Below are 21,106 nucleotides of genomic sequence, written 5' to 3' on the forward strand. Positions count from 1 at the left end.
ACGCCATTGGTCCCACCCCCGCAGCAATGGCGGCCGCGGCTCGGCAGGAGCGGCGCCGGAGGAACAGATCCCAAAGCGCAGCGAGAGTCTCGGCCTGAGGGAGAGAGGCCGCGCCCGCTCCTGCGAATGGAACCTGAGCCTGGCAGGGAGGAGGCAGCCACGAACTGCTGATAGACAGCAGCCATTAGGCGCTGCATTAGCTTTCTGTGGCCTTAATGTTTTTCCTGGTTGTACTTTTCTTTCAATTATTGCAAAATCTATTACAAAATTTCGAAAGGTCTCTATCATACGACCTTTATATGTAATTTAATTCGCTGTAGATAATTTTTTTATGCTAGCAACAGTTTATTATGCCAGCAGTAGTACAATTAAAATTAAATTTCATTTGACTTTCTGCCTGTGTTGCAATGGGTAAAAATAATAATTTTTTCTGATTTTTAATTTCTATACTCAGAGCTTTTGTTTTATTATTATAAGTAGCTGGAGTGATATTGGCGACTTCCCATTCTCTTTTTTTTTTTTTTTTTTTGTTTAACGAGTTATTGATCTAGAAGCATTCTTTATAATTGTTTTAACTTGCCTCAGCACCGAAAATATTGCTGAATTAGTCACGGTTTTTAAATAGGCGAATGAAAATCGCCTGTTGGGCCTTTTCTCTGTGACCTGCCCGGGAACGGGAGGACAGACGGACGTCAGCCAGCGCCGGGTGTTCCTGTGCTCCTCGCAGCGAGGGGCAGCGGCGCGGCCAGCGCAGCCCGACGGAGCCGCTGCAAGGTGTTAAAGGCAGGCAGGCAGGCGGGCAGGAAGGGATGCTGTCTGTCTGTCTGTCCGTCCGATGGGGTTTGCTGCCGAGCAAACGCGGCTCCGGCCCGGGCTCTCCGGAGCGCCGCTGGAATTCCCGCCCGGAAACGCCGGCAAGGCCGACACGGGAGCGGCCCATCGGCTGCGGGAACGCTCCAGCCCCGGCCGGTGCTCTCCATCCCGCCCTGCCGAAGGTGGAAGCCGAGAGCCCCCTGGGCTTCTGCCGGGCTGCAGTGACCGCGCTGAAACCACACACGGGACATCCCGAGGCACTGAAGCCTGGACAGACTCAGGGCTCCTTCTGGCTCAATGTCTGACTCCAGTGTTCGGAATTTAGGAGCCTTTCTTTCCTAGCAGAACTAAGAAGAAACTTACTTTTTTTTTTCTTTAAACAATGTGAAAAATGCGTATTTTATGATTGGCTTTTTGCAAATATTCAAATGAATATTATATGTGTTGTGTTAGAAAGTAATGCTGTATTAATTCTCTTAAATAGTGTGGTAAATATAGTTTTAGGTTATAACATGGTGTTAAAATAGAAACTATGCTATGTAGGATACTTTTTTTTTTTTTCTAAAGAAAGGACTCACACTGAGATAGCAGCCACAGGACACCCAAATCTTTCAGAGAAAGAGAATTTATTGCTCCATTATCAGGAGAAACGAGCTTCTTCCTGCCTCGCTCAGGCAGAATAACGCCGTTAGTATTATGAGGAAGAAGTTGACATGACCAGACAGAATCCTGTGCTTCAATGGAATTTATGCATCATGTATGAGGTGTAGGAATATGCAACAGGCTGGTGCTTTTAAGGGTTAATCCTCTGTTAACGTGGGTCCCTTTTCGGGTTTATGCTGCCCAGAAAAGGTACCCAGACGTCCATAACTCTTTGTTTCTATTGTCTCATATTGTCCTAATTCAAATTGTCCAAATTATTATTACTCTAATTGTATTACTATTTTTATAACCATTTTATTACTATTAAACTTTTAAAATTTTAAAACCAAGTGATTGGCGTCTTACACAAATACCCAGTGCTTTGTGTTCACGCATAGGACTGAGACGAAAGGTGCGATTTCAGTCAGTCAGAATAAACCGGAGGCGGCTGAGCGCTGTTCGGGCGCAGCGAGAGCTCCTCAGGCAGCTCCGCTGGGTGTCTCTGGAGGATCTCTGGTTCCCAGCAGAGCTGCAGTGACCTCCAGCGCCGCCCGCGCAAGCTGCAGCCGCAGAGCAGGGAGCGCGCACAAGGAGCAGCCTCCAGCTCCTCGGGGTGCCCAGCCCTGCCCGGCAGCGCTGACAGAAGGGCGAGGGACACATGCACAGCGCCACTGGACTGAGTGTCCTTTGAACATGAATTTATCTCCCCTAGGAATCTCACAAGTTTTATTTCTGAATCGCCTAAAGGTAGCAAGGTCTCGACATTGGAACAGGTAACAGAAAAAAGTCTGGTTTGGGTCTGTTGTATAAAATAATGGTGCTAGGATAGAATTGCCTATATTTCTCATGTTTTTAATTTCTTCAGGTAGCAAGGATAGATACTGAAAAATCTTCAATAGGACATGGACAGATTAACCAACCAGTATCAAAAATGCACAAGTGGATTCTTAAGAAATACAGGGACTGAGCCCCAAGCACTTCAGTCCTTCAGGTTTCTTGTCTTAGTTGACTTTAAGTGCAATGTCAGTTTTGTAATGCTTGTTCCATCCCTTCTCCACCACCTGCTCTGGGCCCTTTTATTTAATCAATCTCTGTCCGCTTTAAAAATTCAATAGTTTGAACATTTCTTCCTGTTAGAACTCTATGATGCTTGCAACAGAAAAAATAGGTGAGATTCTGCCTAAGCTAACAAGTATTTACAGCAGTGTTGGCAGAACAGCAACTTTGTGCTTATGTGTAACTTTGAATATTCAGGAGTAAATTTTACATCTCCCTTGAAGAATCTGAATGAAATAATGACTCCAACACAAATTGTGTTTTACACGTAATGCTTGCACCACAAGACTACAGAATTTCGTGTTTTCTCCCTGAAGAAACACATAACACTAAGAAAACTAATGCTGCACACTGAAGAGTATTTCTTCTATATTCCTCCTGCTCTGTCTGTTAGCTTTGTAGATCATTTAACAAAACTGCAACCGTGCAGACAATGAAAGTAAGAATTTACTATGGAAAATTCTGTATGGCTAAAATGTCACATTCTGTGAACGCCTAAGAACGGATCTGGGGACGAGTTTCAGGTAGAGAATCAAAAGTGGCTTCACTCCTTTAGTTAGGACACGTTGAACTTTTCCTCGTTTGTTTGCCAACAATGACAAAATCTGTTGAGATAAAATGGCTGCTGGGCAGCTTCCATGGAATTAGTTGGTATCCCAATTAATATTGGTATTTTTTATAAACATTATCTAGAAGAACAAGAAGAAATGTCTGCTGGTTAGGTAAGCCAGTGTCCTGGTGCTGGCCCTTTCTTCTCAAGGATTTGAGGCTGCTGGCAAGGGAGTGCTGAGGAGGTGCTGCTGCTCCTGACTCCATGCAGGGGAGGCAAACTGGGCTGCAGCTCCCTGTGCCTCTGGCTCTGCTCACAGCTGCTTGATCACCTCACTTACAGCACATTTGGAATGAAGGCAGCAGGACATCTGTCACCACAAGGGTGTGAGTAGACATGGAGAGTTTGCTAATCCTGCTCATGCAGCTAAATATTAATTAAGGTGTCTGAACATCCATGCATATCCAAAAAAAGGCATACAATTTTATCCCAAAGCTTTAATTTTACTATTGAAAATGTGGCTCTTAAAGTTGACAGACTGTAGAATCTGCTTTTGCCTCTAATCCTCTCGAATGTTCAGTAATAGATCATTTTTGGAAAAATGCTATTAGTTCTACTTAAATTTTAATGAAATTACAGGTTCAGTGCCACAAGATTATCAAATTATTTCACTGTTGTTTTAGGTGTCAATGCAGCCAAATGTTTTGTTGCATTCTTATTTTTAATCAATAATCTTAGCAAATTTGGGCATGTGTGTGCTACTGGATTGGAACCTTTTTCTTTAATACATCTTTATCAGATTTACTGGGTTTTAAACAAAAAGAATGTTCCTGTTTGCAAATGGTTTATCCACACATCTCCTACATTTTTATGAAAACATAAGCTAAATGGATATGCATTCAAAATCCAACTACACTGAATATCATAGGAAAATGCTACTCTGGGCCAAAACCACCCTCATGGTAGGTTTATTAATGAGACTTGGCTTTCATAATGCATCTGCAACACCACAAAGAGTAATATTCTTTCCACCTGTGTGAAAGTAAAATAGGCTTCTGGCTCCCATTCTGCATTGCTTGATTTTTGTCCTCGTTCTGAGCACAGATATTGGTATGGAGACCCTGATTTACTCACCTTTTGTATGCTTCAAATCTTAAATTACATGACTCTTTGTTTATTTTTCATTTAATCATTATTTTCCAGTTTGTTGGAGTTTTTCCTGCCCATAAAAACAATATCTGCAGCCTGTTTTAAATAGTTGTGATTAAAACCTGTTATTTTGCTGAGTTTTACAGGCTATTTTCCACATTGTCACTACAAAGAGGGATTATGACATTGGGTAGCATCAGGGGGTGCAGCTTGTGTTAGTACCTCCAGATCAGCAGAAGCTTTAGAAATGAAATCAGATCGTGGTCAGTTATGAAAAAAAAAACCTTCATCAGAAAATTTCCTTTTTGGTTAGTGGTTGCCTTAGTCACATTTGTGCCTAAATTTTAAATCTGTTTGCAGCATTGGCTGGTTGCAACTGTCCTGCATAAATGACCACTTTAATTGTTATTATGCCTCAGAAACAGATCACAGTAATAAACCTTCCCAATTATTCAAAATCAAATACTTTGATTCTTCAAATACTTTCTTCTTCAAAATCAAATACTTTGTACATTTTGAATTGCAAGACCTTGAATGAAGGAAAGCTAAAACTCAGTAACAAATAGAATAAAACCAACTTTAATTATGCTTTAGAGGCAATTCACCATGGGTCTTTCAGCTCAATGTCCCATTTTTTCAAATCAAGCTACCACAGGGAGGTTATGTTACACTGTTACAGATGTGCTACTTGCACCCCTCCTGTCAGCATTGTACCTGTGCAGAAACCTGAGGTGTGCTGTATTGGCACTCATGGGTGAAAGTTTGATTTTTGTAGGTCTGTATTGCTGCTGGTTTCTGTCACTGATGGGCTGCAAGTGGAGAACCACAGTGATCGTGTGCTTTTGCTGAATTGCCTGAGAACCTTGGGATCTTCAGGAATAATCCTTTTCAGTCTTTGGTTATTCTCACCTGAATAGCCTACATTTCCCACACGAGAAAAATCTGCCTGGTGAAAACTCCAAAAGACAGATTGAAGCAAAATCTGGAGCACCTTGAGATTTGTGTAAATCTCAAGAACTAAGTTTAGGAATTTCAGTCATTGCTATTTCATTTCTGACACTTATGGTAATATGATTAATTTTGCAATTTAAACTCACAAACTACTAATTTCATACTGCAGGGTTTCTCAGTGGGAATGAGAATTAGTGCTTTGTAAGCAGGCTGTTTTTAAGAGTCAGCTCTTTAGATAAAATTATTTATTGTTTGTATAAAATTGTCTTAGGGATTCAATATCATTCTGACGAGGTTGATTAAATAATAATGTACAAATATGAACTATATTAACTCAGTGCTTCCCTTAGAAGAAAACAGATGTGTAAACAACTGAAAATAGAAAGAAATTACTAATTACTGAGCTTACTTACAGATAATAACTGAAACCAAATGGAGAGTCAGAATATTGGAATGTGCCCTCCTAAAAAATAGATTTATTTCTGAACTGTTTCAAGTGATGGCTTACATCAAAAGTTATTGCAGGAGTGTGAAATTTTGTTAAAGAATCTGATTATAACATTTTCTTTTGCCTAGCTAAATTGAAATAATTTTAGAAAAGGTGATGACATCTTTACTGGTGGGTACAGGTTGTGTCTGAGGTCCTGTGTCTGGTCAGACAGTCTATCCATGCCCTGCTGCCATTCGGGGGTACATTTAGCCACTCCCCAGTTGGGAATTTTTCATTTGCCCTCTGTGGGAATGAAATCCAGGTATGTGAGAAAGGTGAATTGGCCAGGTTCCTTACCTGGATGATCACTGGCCAAGACTGGGATTGTCTTCACCGACACAGATACAAATTCTGTATTTGATTTAAAATTTGCTTTGTTTTCATGGGTACCTTATTTGATTAATTTTAAATGTGTTTGCCAGAAGTGAAGTGTCTCAATAGGTCTGGCTCTCATTTACAGCTGTGAAATCCTACCCAAAGTCTTACAGCAGAAGATAAAGAAGTAGAACCTCGTGTGGTGAATCAAACTGGAGGGACAATCATGGAAGACCGGAACAACCTAGTACCTGAAAAAACAGCGCACGTCGGGAGGGAGGATACGTGAACACTGACATAAAATGATTTTAAATCAACCCCAACAAATAGGCTTAGTGCGCAGGCTCCCTCTGTGAGCTACCTACCTGTCACAGGGCGAAGGAAGAGCGGCGGGACCGCCCCGCGGGGCAGGGGCAGGAGCAGAGACAGGCACAGGAGCAGGAGCAGAGACAGCACAGGCACAGGAGCAGGAGAAAGGGCAGGAGCAGGAGCAGGAGCAGCAGGTGCCCCCTCCTCAGATCGCAGCCGTCCCGTCGAGTCAGATCAACCTCGGCCTCCCACAGGCCAGACACCCCCTCTGTTCCGCCCCTCAGCCTCGGGTCAGGACCCCTCCCCTCAGGTCAGCGCCTCCCGTCGGGTCCCCTCAGGTCAGGTGAGACACCTCCTCCCCCCCACCCCGGGTTCCGTCCTTTTCCCCTCAGGTGAGACACCCGCCCCTCAGGTTCCGTCCTTTTCCCCTCGGGTCAGATTCCCCCAGGTTCCCGCCCTTTTCCCCTCAGGTCAGACCCCCTCCATCCCCTCTGGTTCCTCATGACCCTCCATCCCTGGTCCCTTTTTCCCTCAGGTCAGACCCCCTCCATCCCCTCAGGTTCCGTTCTTTTCCCCTCAGGTCAACCCCATCCCCAGGTTCCCCTTTTCCCAGGAGATCCTCCCAGCCCTTTTCCCCTCAGGTCAGACCCCCTCCATCCCCTCAGGTTCCCGCCCTTTTCCCCTCAGGTCAGACCCCCTCCATCCCCTCAAGTTCCGTTCTTTTCCCCTCAGGTCAGACCCCCTCCATCCCCTCAGGTTCCGTTCTTTTCCCCTCAGGTCAGACCCCCTCCATCCCCTCAGGTTCCCGCCCTCCTCGGTACTCCCCTCATCGACCTTTTTCCCTCACGCCCCTCCATCCCCTCATTCCGCTCTTTTCCCCTCAGTCAGACCCCTCCATCCCCTCAGGTTCCGTTCCCCTCAGGTCAGACCCCCTCCATCCCCTCAGGTTCCGTTCTTTTCCCCTCAGGTCAGACCCCCTCCGTCCCCTCAGGTTCCCGCTCTTTTTCCCTCAGGTCAGCCCTGGCCCTGGTGCGTTGCCATGGCCGGCTCCAGGGACGAGGGAAGGGGCGCAGGGGAGGGAATCGGGGAGCTGGGCGTGTTGGAAAGCAGGTGTGCTGTGTGCTCAGGATGCTGACGAGGCAGACGGCCCCTTCGGTGTAGAAACTGGGGAGGATTTCGGGCCAAAGAGGGATATGGATGTCCCTCCTTACTGAGGAGAGAATGTGGCTCAGAGAGGTGTTTCAGGATACTCTGGTGTACCTTGGACCTGGTTGCGTTTTGCTCAGAACTTTCAGCATTTCACACTGACTTCTGTGGCATGAATGGTATGAGTATGTAAGAAGGCAAAAATATATTTTATACAGGGGTTTTGGGGGGTCTCTTTTAGTGTAGTGGCTTCTGCTTTCGTCCATCTTGCCAGGAAAATGAGCAGAGTTTCCCGTGCTGCCCCATTTTTGGTGTATTAGTACAAACGCTCCTCAGCCTTGCCAGCAGCTGCCTCAGCAACATCTGAAAATGCTTTCAGGGTCTTTTGTAAGATGGTGCTTATTTTTATTGGGATGGCAAGAACCTTGTCCAAACCCTGCTAATTCTGACTGCTGCCATGAAGTTACCACAGCTTTTGAAGTAATCCCTCTTAATAAGTGCCAGGAATTCAAAGCAATTGCCTCTCCAGTTGTGAGAGGTGTCTGAACATTGGTGTCTAGCACCATTCTAGACAATTTTGGCCTTTTAAAGCATCCCCACATCCAGCCCTTGCATAGGTGGTTGAAGTCCACAGGAGACCTGGGGTGTCTAAGGGGTCTTTCTGATGGATTCTACAGTATATAAAATAGTTTTAGGTGTTTACCTTAAGCAGCTGAATCCCATTCCTCATTTGATAACTCAAAATGATGGGTCAAAAAACTTCAAATAAAATGAGCATTTTCAACACCTCTTATTAGTGGGTTTATCAAAACAAAGAGGGTTGCTGTTCACCTCTAGAGCAATTTGCTTCATAAATAAAACACTGATGCAGTTACAAAGATCTAATGATTAGAAAAGTGTAATAGGGATCATTTACATAAATCCACTTGTCTGTATTGACCTTTGCAGTGAAGTGAATTGTGTTTTTGTTCTTTTAAATTATGTTCATGAAGTGAATGAGAGCACTAAGAAATGCTGAGAAATACTAACTGCAGGTGGTGAGATTTATACTTGCATTGCATGATATAGTTTTAATACAGTACTCATAAAGAAAATTAAATCTTACTCCAGCAGCTTTCTTAACTGTCTGTTGTTCATATCTTCTAAATTCATGAGTTGCAAGTGGAAAAGGATTTTTTCAGGGTTTAAGCTTCAAATATGATCATGAGAGGAATGAATTATGAATAAAATTGTGAGCTTAATGTGGCAATACCACATACATTTCTCCATAATAAATTATAATATAATCTAGGAAAGTCTGCTTAGTTTATATGAATAATATTTGATGCTTTTGCATCCATAATCCTTTTTGCTGCATTCCTTCTCTGCATCTCTAAGTGCAGAAGACACTTTTGAAGTCAGTTGGCCATTCCATGACAGGGCTTAAATGTGATTGATTGATTTTTTTCCCGTTCCTTGCAACTGTTTCAATACTGTCTATTATGTATGTTCAAGTATTTTTTTTCCTTCCTCTTTTCTGTGTAGTCACAATATGTGCTCCTTCCTTAGGTTTGGGTGTTTTTTCCCTCATTCCTTGTTGTCTCCCCAGTGCTCTTAGGCAGTGCCAGGTTACTCAGCCTTGGGACGTCTGTGCCCTTTTGACCTCTAAATCAACTACAAACAGCCAAACTGCTTTGATTGAAATTTTCCAAAATGAAAATTCAGCCTGACATTGTACAAATGTTCAGACTGAATGATCTAAGACCTCCAGTCTCCAGCAGAAGAGATGCAAATATTGAGCAGCCTCTGCCTTTTGGGAGTTTTAGGAGGGTTTTCTTGTTCTATGTGTATTGTAAACTGCACTTCAGGGTACTCTAATATGCTCTGTTAGCAGATTAGCAAAACTTTGCTCATATCCATTTTTTAAATGGCTGCCTTGGTGGGAAAGTCTTACAAAGGGGGGATTATCAATCTGGAAGGGTGTTTTGAGTGTTTTGTGAAGGTGAATGAAGGAGAGGTACATTGCATCTATATTTGACTGTGGATTTACAATAGTGGCCTTTCCTTCTTCCCCTTTCCCTTCTCGTGTTCAGCCTAAACCTCATGGATTTCTGAGGAGGCTTTGCCACTGCCTGCCCTGGTGTTGATGTAGGTTCTAGAAGCTCTGTGTCAAACCTGGTTTGCGAGGCTGGCAGTGAGCTTGGCTGTCTCTAGGTGCTCCTTTCAGCAGCGGGCACTGCCATTTTGGGAGCAGTTCAGTGGAGTGCTGCCCTCCCATTTTGTTTCTTCCAACTGGGACTGACAGGCGACCCTTTGCAGCCTCGCTCTCCGTGCCCCTGGAGTGCGGCTGCGTCAGAAGTTCTTCACAGAGCTGTTCTAGGAGCGCCTTTCCTTGGAGTCTTGATTCAAAAGGTAAGATTGAAGAAGAATGTGGGCAATTTTCCTCTTGGTGGTGGAAGTACATGAAGCTATAAATGGAACTGTAGCTGCTTGATAAGACAATCTCTCCAAAAGTTAAAAAAATTAAAAGGCTGGGTTTCTTAGCCAGCTTTCCAAAAAAAAAAAAAAGAACTTTTAAACATGATTAAAAAAATTCTGAACATTAAAAAAAAATCTGAATATTCTAAATATTTTAATCGTCGTGGTCTTATCACTTCAAGCCAGTAGCTGGAGTTGTGAAGTGTGTTTGCATATTTTCCAAATATGAGAAGCCATTTTGGAATATTGGAGAAGGAAGAATAAAATGTTTTATGGATGCTATTATTTAAAAAAGTTTAGCTTACCTCCTGGTACTTTGCTGGATTTTGCACCTAATTAAAGGAAGGTTTGTGTAAATGTGTGTTTATCACACCTCAGTGAGAAAATAATGAGTTGCTGCATAATTTTATACCATTTTTTAAAAAATTTCAAAATATATTAAAAAAGTTATTATAAGAGAGGGCTAAAGGAGGGCTGTTATATTCAGTGTAACATTGTGCATATTTCAAAACCCTTATGTGCACACTTTTCTGTTAGGTAAAATTGAAGACAAGAGCTGTGTTCAGACCTAGTGAAGCCCCATCCATAACCAACTGCAAAGAATTAGGCCTCGTGACAGGCATTTAGGAGGAAATCATAATGAATTCTTACTGTTTTCTCCTGGTTCAAACCCACTGATGAATGGTGGGAAATTAATTCACCTTGGAACAAAGTTTGGTTGTATTTTTCTTTATGGCTGCACTTCAGCCAGATGGTTTTGAGTTGAGCTGTGGGCAGAGGTCAGAAGGGGCTGGAATGTCCTTAGGCTTTATTTCTGAAGCTGTTTCAGCAGAAGTGCTCTGTCAGCTCTGCAGGGGTTTCTGCTGAGCCAGGGTGTGATTTGAAGCCGGTTGAAAGAGTTGGTGAAGGAAATGGGGTGCTGTGCAGCAATGGGAACCCCACTGGAAGAGTTCATCTGCACCTTGGGGTCTGTCCCTGTTTGCAGGCATGCTGTGGAGGGATGGTGGCTTTGCTTAAGGGACAGTTTTCTGTCCCTTCTCATTAGATTGTGCTTTTGTATGTGCTGAGGGTGCTTGCCAGCATCAAGACTGAGGCAGTTCCTAAGAATCATTTCTCTCTTATTTTCATGCATATCTCAGAGTCAATGTTATATATATAAAGTATCAGTCACATTTGCTACCCAGAATTTTGGGGTTGTTTTGGGCATGTCTGTAAGCAGTGGGGAAGAAGAATACTGTTCTAAGAATGCTAAAACACTGTTTAGGTCACTGGACAAAACAAATAATACAAACATTTATATCAGTTAGTTACATAAAATGGTACGTGGTGGTGAAGCATCCTGGGGTAGGCCATGGGTAGGAAACAACCACTTCTCTTGGCAAATTCAGTAGCAGCTCTACAAAGAGAAGAAACCCTGGCTTTTTACCTCTTTGCAGTTGAGACACGTTTTTAAGGCAAAACAGCAGAGTGTAGTGTTGTAATAGGTAACTGTCAGCAAATAGCAATAAGGGGAAATGGGGAACTGTATTTAAAATAAATAAAATTTGAAATCTTTTAGTAGCACCTCATGGAATTTCTATTATTGTCTATTATTTTAATGAGTTGAACAATATCCTATTTTTAGTGGAAGGTCAACTTGAACTTTATTTGAGCCGGGTCTCTGGTTCTGAACACAGATAGGAACACTTTAAATGTGATAACAAAAGGGAGGGCTTGGAGCCAGACCTCCTTAACCTATCATTAGGGACTCAGATAGCCAACCATGTAAGAACTGTGTGCCACTTAAATAGAGAGGAGTCCTTGCTCTGGGCTCAAACTGCATGCAGTGAAAATAGCACTGAGACTCATGTGGAAGGATTTTGGGGTGGGAGGATTTTGGGGTTTTATTTAAGAATTTAAAATAGGTTAAAAAAATATTAATTTTTTTTTTTTAAACGAAATGCTGTCATCTGATGTCACACCACTTTCTTTTGTGGTTTTTTTTAAGTAAATGCTTTTTCAGTTTCCTAAATATTAGAACTCTAATTTTCAGACCAATAACTCCAGTACCTGCAAAAATATACATGGAAGAAATGTTACAAAGATGAAGTATTTCTGGCCTAAGCAGTATTACTTTAATTCTGCTGTCACCCACAATGGTGCATATCCAGTGGAACTCCACTGATGAGGGAAATTATTTAGTTTCCTGGTAGTGAGATACTGTCAGGTTCCCCAGTTTCCATGTCAGACTTCAGTGGGAAGATGTTTCTTGCCATGGCTGTGGGTTTAGGGCAGTAACCCATTGTTTGGATAGCTGTTGGTTGAGAAACAGTCCAGAGTGCCAGTACAAAGCCAAAGGCTGTGGAGCTGCTCAGGCTGTGGGATTCCCACTGCTGCTGGAACATCTCCTGGAATTTGTTGGTGCTGCAGCTGCCTGAAGTGTGCATTCACCAGAGGAGGGATGCTGATAGGACATTTAAGGGAGATGATTTCTGACCTTCCTAGGAATAAGCAATACTAGTGTCAGGGTAAGCCTAACGTAGGAGTAAGGAATAGAGATGATGTTCTGTAGAGTTATAGTGTAAATTGTTTCTGAAAATGTTTTACTTTCCTCAGCCTGCTTTTTGGCCTCAATTAAAGAAAGCAAGGGTAAGGTGCTTCAGTGTTGTTATGGTTTTATTCCAATGCTCTGCCACTGGCATTCTCTCCGATCTTGAATAATTAATTTTTCCTCTGGGATTCTGTTTCCTTATGTGATAGTGGAACACCCCCTCTGCTTGAAACAGTGCTTTGACAGACAGCACTGTAGGGAAAATAAACACAATTGCTAAACAAGGAAAAGAGAGTTTATTCTGAATGTCGTAAACCTGGGAAAAATCTTAAATTTTCATCTCACTAGATATAAGAAAGTATTCATGAGACAACTTTTGAGGTGTGATGCTTTATCCCACCTCAAAAGTATGGTTTTTTCTTTTTAAAACTTATTTAAACCTTTTAATGCCACTAGGTTAATCAGAAACCATTGGTTGCCATGGGGATTTTCCAATATTCATAAAGAACTAGGCTTATGCTGTTTTCTTGGTAGATTGGTTGTAAGGTATGATGTATCACATTATTTATGCTGAGAACTGTGTTGAAGAACTTGGTGGGAATATTGTGTTCTTGTGAATTTTAACTGCTCTTCAGATGTGGATTGAAAAAGTGCTCAAGAGTAAACACAGGCAGAATTGAAAGGAAATGCAAAAAGAAGTGCTGTGTTTTTCTGGTTTTAATTTTTGGGGCTAAGATTAAAAAATCTTCCAGTTACTTCATTGCCAGCCTACACCTAAATGCAAAGCCTGTTTAAATAAAGGGACTTTCAGTGAACAGATGTTATTAATGGATCTGAATCTTGCCACCTTTTCCGGCTCCCCTTTTTGGTGTCTGTGCATTAATAATGTTTCTTGCTGCTCGTGGTAAGAAATGATGAAATCTGAGATGGTTATAGAGTAGCCTGTCAGCTTTGTCTGGAAATCTAAATAATTTAGCAGGTGCTTTATAGACTCTACCTGGTGTTAAATGGGGCAGGTCCCTCCCAGGTGTCAGAGACACTGCTCCATTCCAGAGCATGGTCTGGCCTGCAGAGTACAAGAGGTCTCTGCAGTACAACAGCCTGCACTTTTCTTTGCCTGAGCTAGAAGCTTTTAGCATCCTGAATATCTTTTGTGTCAGCTAGAGGATTAAAGGAAATGCAGTAATTGTTTTTTGAGGCTTCTGTGGAGTCTGATTTGCACTTGCTGTACTGACTGTAGCAACAAGACTAGCAAATTTTATTCCCAGAGTTCTGCTGGTAACAACTAATAAAGCTGTATAGGAAATACTGAAATTAAGAACAAATAGTAAAAAAATTCTGTTACGTATTCTCAGCAATGTTTCATATCTTGGAAATCCTCAGGTGCCCTGTCTATATATATCTTGCTAAAAAAAGAAATCCTGATTACTTTGTTTTAACTTTTCTTCATTTCTTAGAAGGCAATAGGCCTTTGCATTTTCTGAAACGGCTAGGATAATAGATTGTGTGTCATTGTAGGGTACCATACAATAGAAAAAAAACAACAGAGAAAACAAATTTGGTGCCAAGTTCCTGGGTGAGAGCTTTATGAATCCCTTTGCTGTCCAGTTCAGGAGTCTGAGAGTGAGTCATTGCCTCCAGACTGAAGTTGGCATACAGTCAGAATGCATGGCAAAACGGTTGCTGTGTTGGAAATTCCAAGAATAATCACTGGAAGTGTAAGTAATTTCATGCTTTGTGCCATCTAATTGTTGAAAACCTTTTCAACCCTAAACTTTCTTGCCAGGCTCGTGTGCTACTATACAGCTTTAAGGATGCCCATCCCCCTGCCAGCCCTCCAGCAGCCGCTGTGTCCTGTCAGTCATCCTGAAATACACTGGGAGCTTGTCAGGCAGTGCCTTGCAGATGCCTCAGGAGCCCCATAGGGAGCCAGGGCACTTGCACTGAAGTTCCTAACACAAGGAAATTACATAGACAGTTGCTTTAGTGCTGCATTTGGACCATATGTTTTCTAGCATAGGTGAGTGATGCACTGTTGGCTTTCTAACAATCTAGCAGGAAATGGATTCTAAAGTAAAGGATTTCTAATTTATGCAGAATGTCTTTGGCTCTGCTTTCTGACACTTAGTAGTTTATGTCTGTATACAGTGTACTTATAGATTCTAAAAAAAGCTGCAGGTGCTGTGTTCACGTTGCATTGCAGATGGATATAGACTTTGGCTGTTTTTCCAGCGTCTTTTTCTTACTACACCAAAAGAGTCCATAGTTTTGACATCTGATGAAAAGACAGAATTTTCATTATGTTGAGGTTGGTAGCATTTGGTAGGAGTGTGCAGGTGGTTGGTTTTCTGGCTGTTCTGGGACACAACTGTGTCTTGTAACACATGCTTAACATCCTGAGTGTTGTAAGAGCTGCTGGTGTCCAGGGCTGAGATTGCCTCCTGTAGAGGTTAATCTAACTGAGTGTGAGGTTATGAAGCCTTTTACCAAAATATCTCACAGTTAGGGCCCCTGCTGTAGTTAGGGGGATGTTGTACTGCGGTAGACAAATGCGTTAAAAAAAAAAAGGAAGATGGAATGTTGATTTTCACTTTTTTCCTGAGGCAAACATCAGGTTTTGTCATTTTAATGAATATGATCTAGAAGGACAGAGGTTCACTTAGTAAGTGGAAATGCCAGAGAAAATCCCAGGATGATCTTTACTGGCTGTTTATTTTTCTTTCTATCACCTCTTATCCTTGCCTTAGTTAAAAGAAATAATTAAAGAACCCAATTTGAAATATTGATTAGCCTATATGGTATATCACAGCAAGGAGAGCCTGGTAAGCTAAAAATATGTAGTCAGATTACCAAAATAATTGAAGATCTTGTGGTTTTCGCTGCATTGGCTTGCAAAACTGTTTCTATCTTTTTAGAAACAAAAGGAAGTTTCAGGAAGCATTAGAATTTTACTTAAAAAATATTGCTGGAATCAGCAAGTGAGCCCTTAAGTACGTTATTTATATCTTAGATTATAATTGAAATTTTCAGAGACAATAGTTTTTGCAATTGACTTTCAGCTGATGACTCGTTATGGGCCCGACTCAAGGCTAAAAGCTATTATTGGCTTAACTGGCTTTTGAACTCGGGGCTCAAGCAAAGAATAAAACTGCTGATGTTAGACCGTATGCTAAGGGCAAGGAAGAAACAAACAAGCAAAAACCACAGAACAACCCAGAACAGGGAAAGTCATGACACATGGATTCACATTGTTTCTGACCTGCAAAAATGGGGTTGGATTTGTAATACTTCCCAAGTTTGGGGGTGCTCTAAGGTGGGATTCTGGAGCGTGGTAGTCCTTTAGTAACAGGAATTGACTTTAATTACCATACATGTTTATCTGCCAAAATTTAGAAAAGACCTGATGGTTGCAGATGGCATGTAGCAGAGGAAATACTGCTGTGAGAATGGAGAGCAAGCAGCAAAAAGGTTTAATTTCTCCATTTTGAGTAAAGCAGGTGCTGACACCCTTGATAGAAATCAAGGAATTGTGGGGAAGCCACTGCAAGGTTTAAAGTGTGAGCGTATCTGCAGAAAAATAACCTGAGTCAGCTTGTGGCATCTTTAGGGCTCAGTAGGAGCACGAAATGCAGTCCCCATCCACTTTACCTGTCCCCTTGTCACTGATGTGCGTCTGACCAGGAAAAAATGCACAGCGCTGTGGATACCATCTGTTTGCAACTTTGTGATGGATTTCAGTAAGTGCCCATATTTTGGGAGACTTGTGAAAATATTGAAGATAAGGGTTGCTAACCAGCACCATCATAAAGATTTATTATTTTTCCTAATGTGAATAAAAAGCAGATTCGTTGAAATATTGGCCAAAGATTTAGAAAATCAGTGAATTATAGGTGGCAGAAAATGGTCCGTCTTACCCAGAGTGTGTAATGGTGTGGTTTGATGCAATCCCAGTGAAGCTGGAGGGCAGTATCTTGTTGAATGAAAAGGCTTTTTGGTTAAGGGGTGGACACAAGGAAAGCGGCTCAGGAGCTTCTGTGCCGCGCGTTCCGAGCTGCAGCTCCGGGCCCGGCAGAGCCGGCGCTGGCAGCGCTGCGGACGGGGCGGGCGGTTCCGCAGCGGCGCTTCGGGGCTGGAGCTCACTGCCCGTGTGGCAGTGACAGGCAGTGGTGCAGTGAGCACGGGTTCAGAGCCACTTGTTAGTGTTGGACAGAAAGAGATCCATCCGCTGGCAGTTCCAGTTTTGGGAGTCTCAAAGTTTGTTTCCTTGGTGCTTGTTGAAAGTATCTAAATGTTAGATGTGTAAAATATGGGCCGTTAATTTGCTTTGACATTTCTAGAGTTCTCTTTTCATTCATATCTGTGGAAGGATAAGTGTTTTTTTCTGGTCAGTCTTATCCCAGGTTTCTTTGTCTTTTGGCTCAGAATTAAAACTGCAAAATCAGTTCGTTCCATATGCTATTGCCTGCCTGGATGCAGCTGAATTTGTGTGAGCTTAGCTCTGCTGCTAGTATAGTTTGTAATTAAAGAAAAACCTGGCGCTTGTGTAACCTTTTAATAAGAGTGGCAAAACCCTAAATTGCTTTATACCTTAATTCTTTAATTATTGCTCATATTATCTTTGCTTGTAAGTGAAATGTGGATACCTCTCCAGATCCATTTCTACACCATTTGCTACAGGAACCCAGAACCTACTGTGTTTTATTAAATCACTGCTAGGTTCACTGGAAGGTGACAATATATCTCTTCAGCCTACACAATTGCAGTACCTTATTACTTCATTATACAGAAGCAGTGGTTGTAATAAGTCTTGCTTAAAAAGGACAGATATCCATTATTTGTGTATTTGAAGTCTTTATTGGCTAAAAAGGCTTTGCCAGGCTGCGTTTTATAAGAAGTTGAGTTACTGCAAAATTGAAAGTGTCTTTTATTTTGGGACAATAATCGGTTGCAATCCAGCTAAAGCAGTTATAATTCTTTGTTGACACACACACATTTCAGGCTAATGGCCTGAGCCATGGCCCAGTGAACTTGGTGGAAACTATTAATTGACATCAGTAGATTCTGCATCAAGCTCCTAATGAATGATTTATTCACTTTAAAGACCTTACTTGGCTTTACTTCCATCTTATTGACTTCAGTAATAGGCTTTCTCAACTTAATCTATCTTGACACTTAAAAAATATTTGTTCATGCAGGGTATAAAATAACAAAATGTTTTCCTTTTTCTGCTGTTAATTTCCAGAAATTTTAAGGACTGCTCTATATGATTTTTGTTCTTAAGGTGCTTATTATATAACCCCTGTAATTTGGCACGTGGCATAAGATACAGATATTGTGCACATAGCATTAATGTTTTTGTTTTGTGATAAATTCAGTAACGGAATTTCATGTTTTTGCTTTAAAAATCCTTTCTGGACTACTAGAGGATTTTATTTAATGGTATTCTAATTCAATTATCCTTGTATTTTTTTTAACATGTGGTCAGTTAATCTGTGAGTGAACATAAGGAGTTATATGTACTTTAAGTCTATGATTTTACCGTTTATGTACTGATACTTATGTAAGTATCAGTATATTTTTTTAACAGTTTAGAAATGGGGAATTGGAAAAGTTGATTGTATTTCTTGAGATCAGACTCTGTTATGAAACAAGTTTATACTCACATAGGCAGTCTCTGTGCTCTGACAGAAGGCAATGAGGCTTGTCGTCATGGTTAATATTGGCTTATTGCACTTCTCTTGTTTTGTACCCAGGTGAAATGTCAACAAAAGTGCCAAACATTAAACTGAAAATTGATCCCCGGAATCTGCAGATCCAGACATTTACAGTGGAGAAATTACTGGAACCACTGATAATTCAGGTATTTTAGAGTTGCAGAAGGTAAGATGGATAACCATAGAGGGAGGGGAATAAGGCTGAAGAACTTTTGACTAGAGACATTATTCTGAAAGTCACACCCACAGCTCTTTTGCACTTGCACTTTACTCTGGCTCAGGAGCTCTCCAGGGGTCTGCCTTCCAGGTTTGGTCATTCATTTGGTCACTTCCAACTTTGCCACCCAGTCTGTCTTAGTAAATGCTGCCTGTTCTAGCTGGTCTCTCACACAGTGTTATCCAGGAGATGCTTAAATGTAGAATACACTGCAAATGGCTTTCCAATGTGTGAAGTAATTCTTTAAAAATAAAGTTGTATTTTCCCCATTTGAAGCTTTGCCTCTCCCAAATTATTTTTTTTTGTCTTTTCTTCCCTTACTCATTTTTCCTGTCTGGAAGGATACTTTCCTCAGAAAGTGACCTTTTCTATCATGACTTCATTTTCAGCTACTATTAACTGAGCTGCCTCTGTCTCATTTTGTCTCCCTTTCTTTATTTATTTTTACCTGGATGTTATTGATGGTGTAAAAACCCTCAGTTAACAGGTCAGTGGTTTGTGGAAGTTGTCGAGGATATGTGGATGGGTTACAAAATTAGTTTCAAAGTAGTAAGAATAGATGTCTTGATGGACTGAATTTAAAAACCTCCTATAGACCAGTAGGTCAGACTGTGCTGAGGCAGCTGCAACACTGTGGGTGTTCTTAGAGGAGGTAAAGAACAGTAAATTTTGGTTTGAGTTTGGCAGGATCAAAGAAACCTGACAAAACAAAGAAAGTGCAGATCCAGAATTAAACAAAGAAACCATCTAAGTTTTGTGGTTTTTTTCCCTCCCAGCTCTTCTCAACCATTGAAAAGCTTGAGGCTGTTCAAACTGGAAATGCTCTGGCTCTAAGAGAGTATTTTGACTGTCTTTTTCCTCTCTTAAGCCTAATGCTTTCTTTGTTTCATACCTGTGGAAGGAAAACTTATGTTTTGAGTGGATCCTTCAAAAAAAAAAGTTAGAAGTATAAGAACAGGGATTAAAGCTCATACTCAATGAAGGGTGATTGAAAGGCTGGAAAGATAATAAACGAAAATTAGTCTGTGATTAGAAAGAGAATCAGACCAGTCACAGATAAAAATGATGTTCTTGCCAGATTCACTTTAGCAACTGCTGCTTGGAATGCAATTTAACTTTGTTTTGAGATTTCTGTTGTAATTTATATATTTAATAGTCTTGTAATGCTGTGGCAGGAAAGAAACAATGGAAATGCTTGAGATTCTCTGAAGTCTGTCCTAGCCAGTTATGCTCAGTGGCATAAGGCAGTCCTTAGATTAACAGCATCAATACAGGAAAAAATTGAGGCAGAGCCAGCCTGTGAGGTACCTAGGAAGTCGTTGTGGAAATAGCTGCAGATCACTTGCTGAATTGACCCTCTTCCCTGTGCTGATTACTTTGAAACTCTGAAAATAGTATAGCAGCTGTTTTGTGTAAAACCCTCTCTGAGTTGGCAACTTCTCTCTCCTTGGAATAAAACACTGTCCCTAAATTGCCCTGCGTGTTTCCCTCTGTCTGTGGCCTTTATTGTATTCCAGGTGTTTTGAGGATGTTGAAAGGAAGGCTTCTCAGTCTAGTTCTCAATCAGTGCATCTGGCACATCAAAAAAGGTAGTTGTCAAAGTTAGCGTGGTTCAGGTGACACAATGTGTAGAAGAATCCCTGCATTTTGGAGTCCCTTGGATCACTGATGAAAAACAGGCAAGTTGAAAGGATTGTGTTCTCACCTGTCATCCACGCCACAGACGTGTGCTCACAGGGAAAGCACACACTGTTGGCTTTAGTTCTACATATGCTGAGTTTACCTTCTGCTCACTGGGTGGGACTGGCCAGGGTTTATTTGTATATAATACAAATACACTGGATTTGAAACAGTGGACAGGGGTTCTGCTGTTGTCATCAGATCAGAGTTCATGTCTTGGTTTTCCTAAATGTCTAGGGATTGACATTGAGCTACACTGAACTACATTGTTAACAAAAAAGAATGTTTTATGATTGATGCTTAAAAATACTTTTTATATTAAAATAAAGGTGAACCAAATATTATGATACTCAAGGTATCAAGATGTTGCTTCCTGAACTACTGCAGCATTAAGAGATTGTCTCAGAGTTTCCTAGAAACTTAGTATTAGGCATAACCATGACCCCACAACAAACCCCACCCCTTCAGCCTAATAACTAATGGCAATAACAGGCAGCAGTGGCACGATTCAGCTCTGTAAATGTGGAGGCTTAGAGACTCCTTGTGCCTTTAGCACAACTGTGTTGTTCCCACCAGAGCTAGGCCGGGGATCTGCTGTGCAGGGTAACAATGGCACACTGTGTTAGTCTGTGCTTCAGTTCTTTCTGGGTAGGATTGTATAAAGTTTTTACATTCCTTGTTGGGGTTCTGTGTTAGAGAATTGAGAGTAGTTTTTCTGTTTTCCATAATCTCTATGTGCAAGGAGCTATCTAACAAATTTTGACTTGTACTTGAGATCAGCTGCTGCCTCCAGTATTTCCTGAGAGTGATGCTGAAGATACAGGGTCTTACAGTCAAGAGTTTTCACCTGCAGGAATCATTAATTTTTTATACTTTTTCATTTGTTTTATTTCCCTGTCTCCTCAACATATCAGTGAACAGTATATAGAATGATATTTAACATTAAAAAAACTGCAGTAAAAATCTGCAAAGTAGAATACATTATTTTCTAGTGAAATAGTGACTAAATACTTAAAATTTAAAAAACCCTTCTATTTGATAGATTTTTTTTGGGCTGCTTGTAATTTTTGATGGTGTTTTATGTCTT

At 41.3% G+C, this 21,106-nt stretch overlaps 1 protein-coding gene across 2 annotated transcripts in view; it reads left to right on the plus strand.

The window, feature by feature from the left end:
- Positions 1-18,166: 18,166 nt before the first annotated feature.
- Positions 18,167-21,106, plus strand: part of CTNNA3 (catenin alpha 3) — a 415,145-nt gene continuing 412,205 nt past the window's right edge. For both annotated transcript variants that reach the window (XM_030950971.1, XM_030950972.1), the window contains exon 1: positions 18,167-18,268. In XM_030950971.1, coding sequence (XP_030806831.1) covers positions 18,167-18,268 — 102 coding nt within the window. The remainder of the gene's footprint in view (positions 18,269-21,106) is intronic.

This window comes from Camarhynchus parvulus, chromosome 6, assembly GCF_901933205.1.
Source record: "Camarhynchus parvulus chromosome 6, STF_HiC, whole genome shotgun sequence".
NCBI classification, from domain to species: domain Eukaryota; kingdom Metazoa; phylum Chordata; class Aves; order Passeriformes; family Thraupidae; genus Camarhynchus; species Camarhynchus parvulus.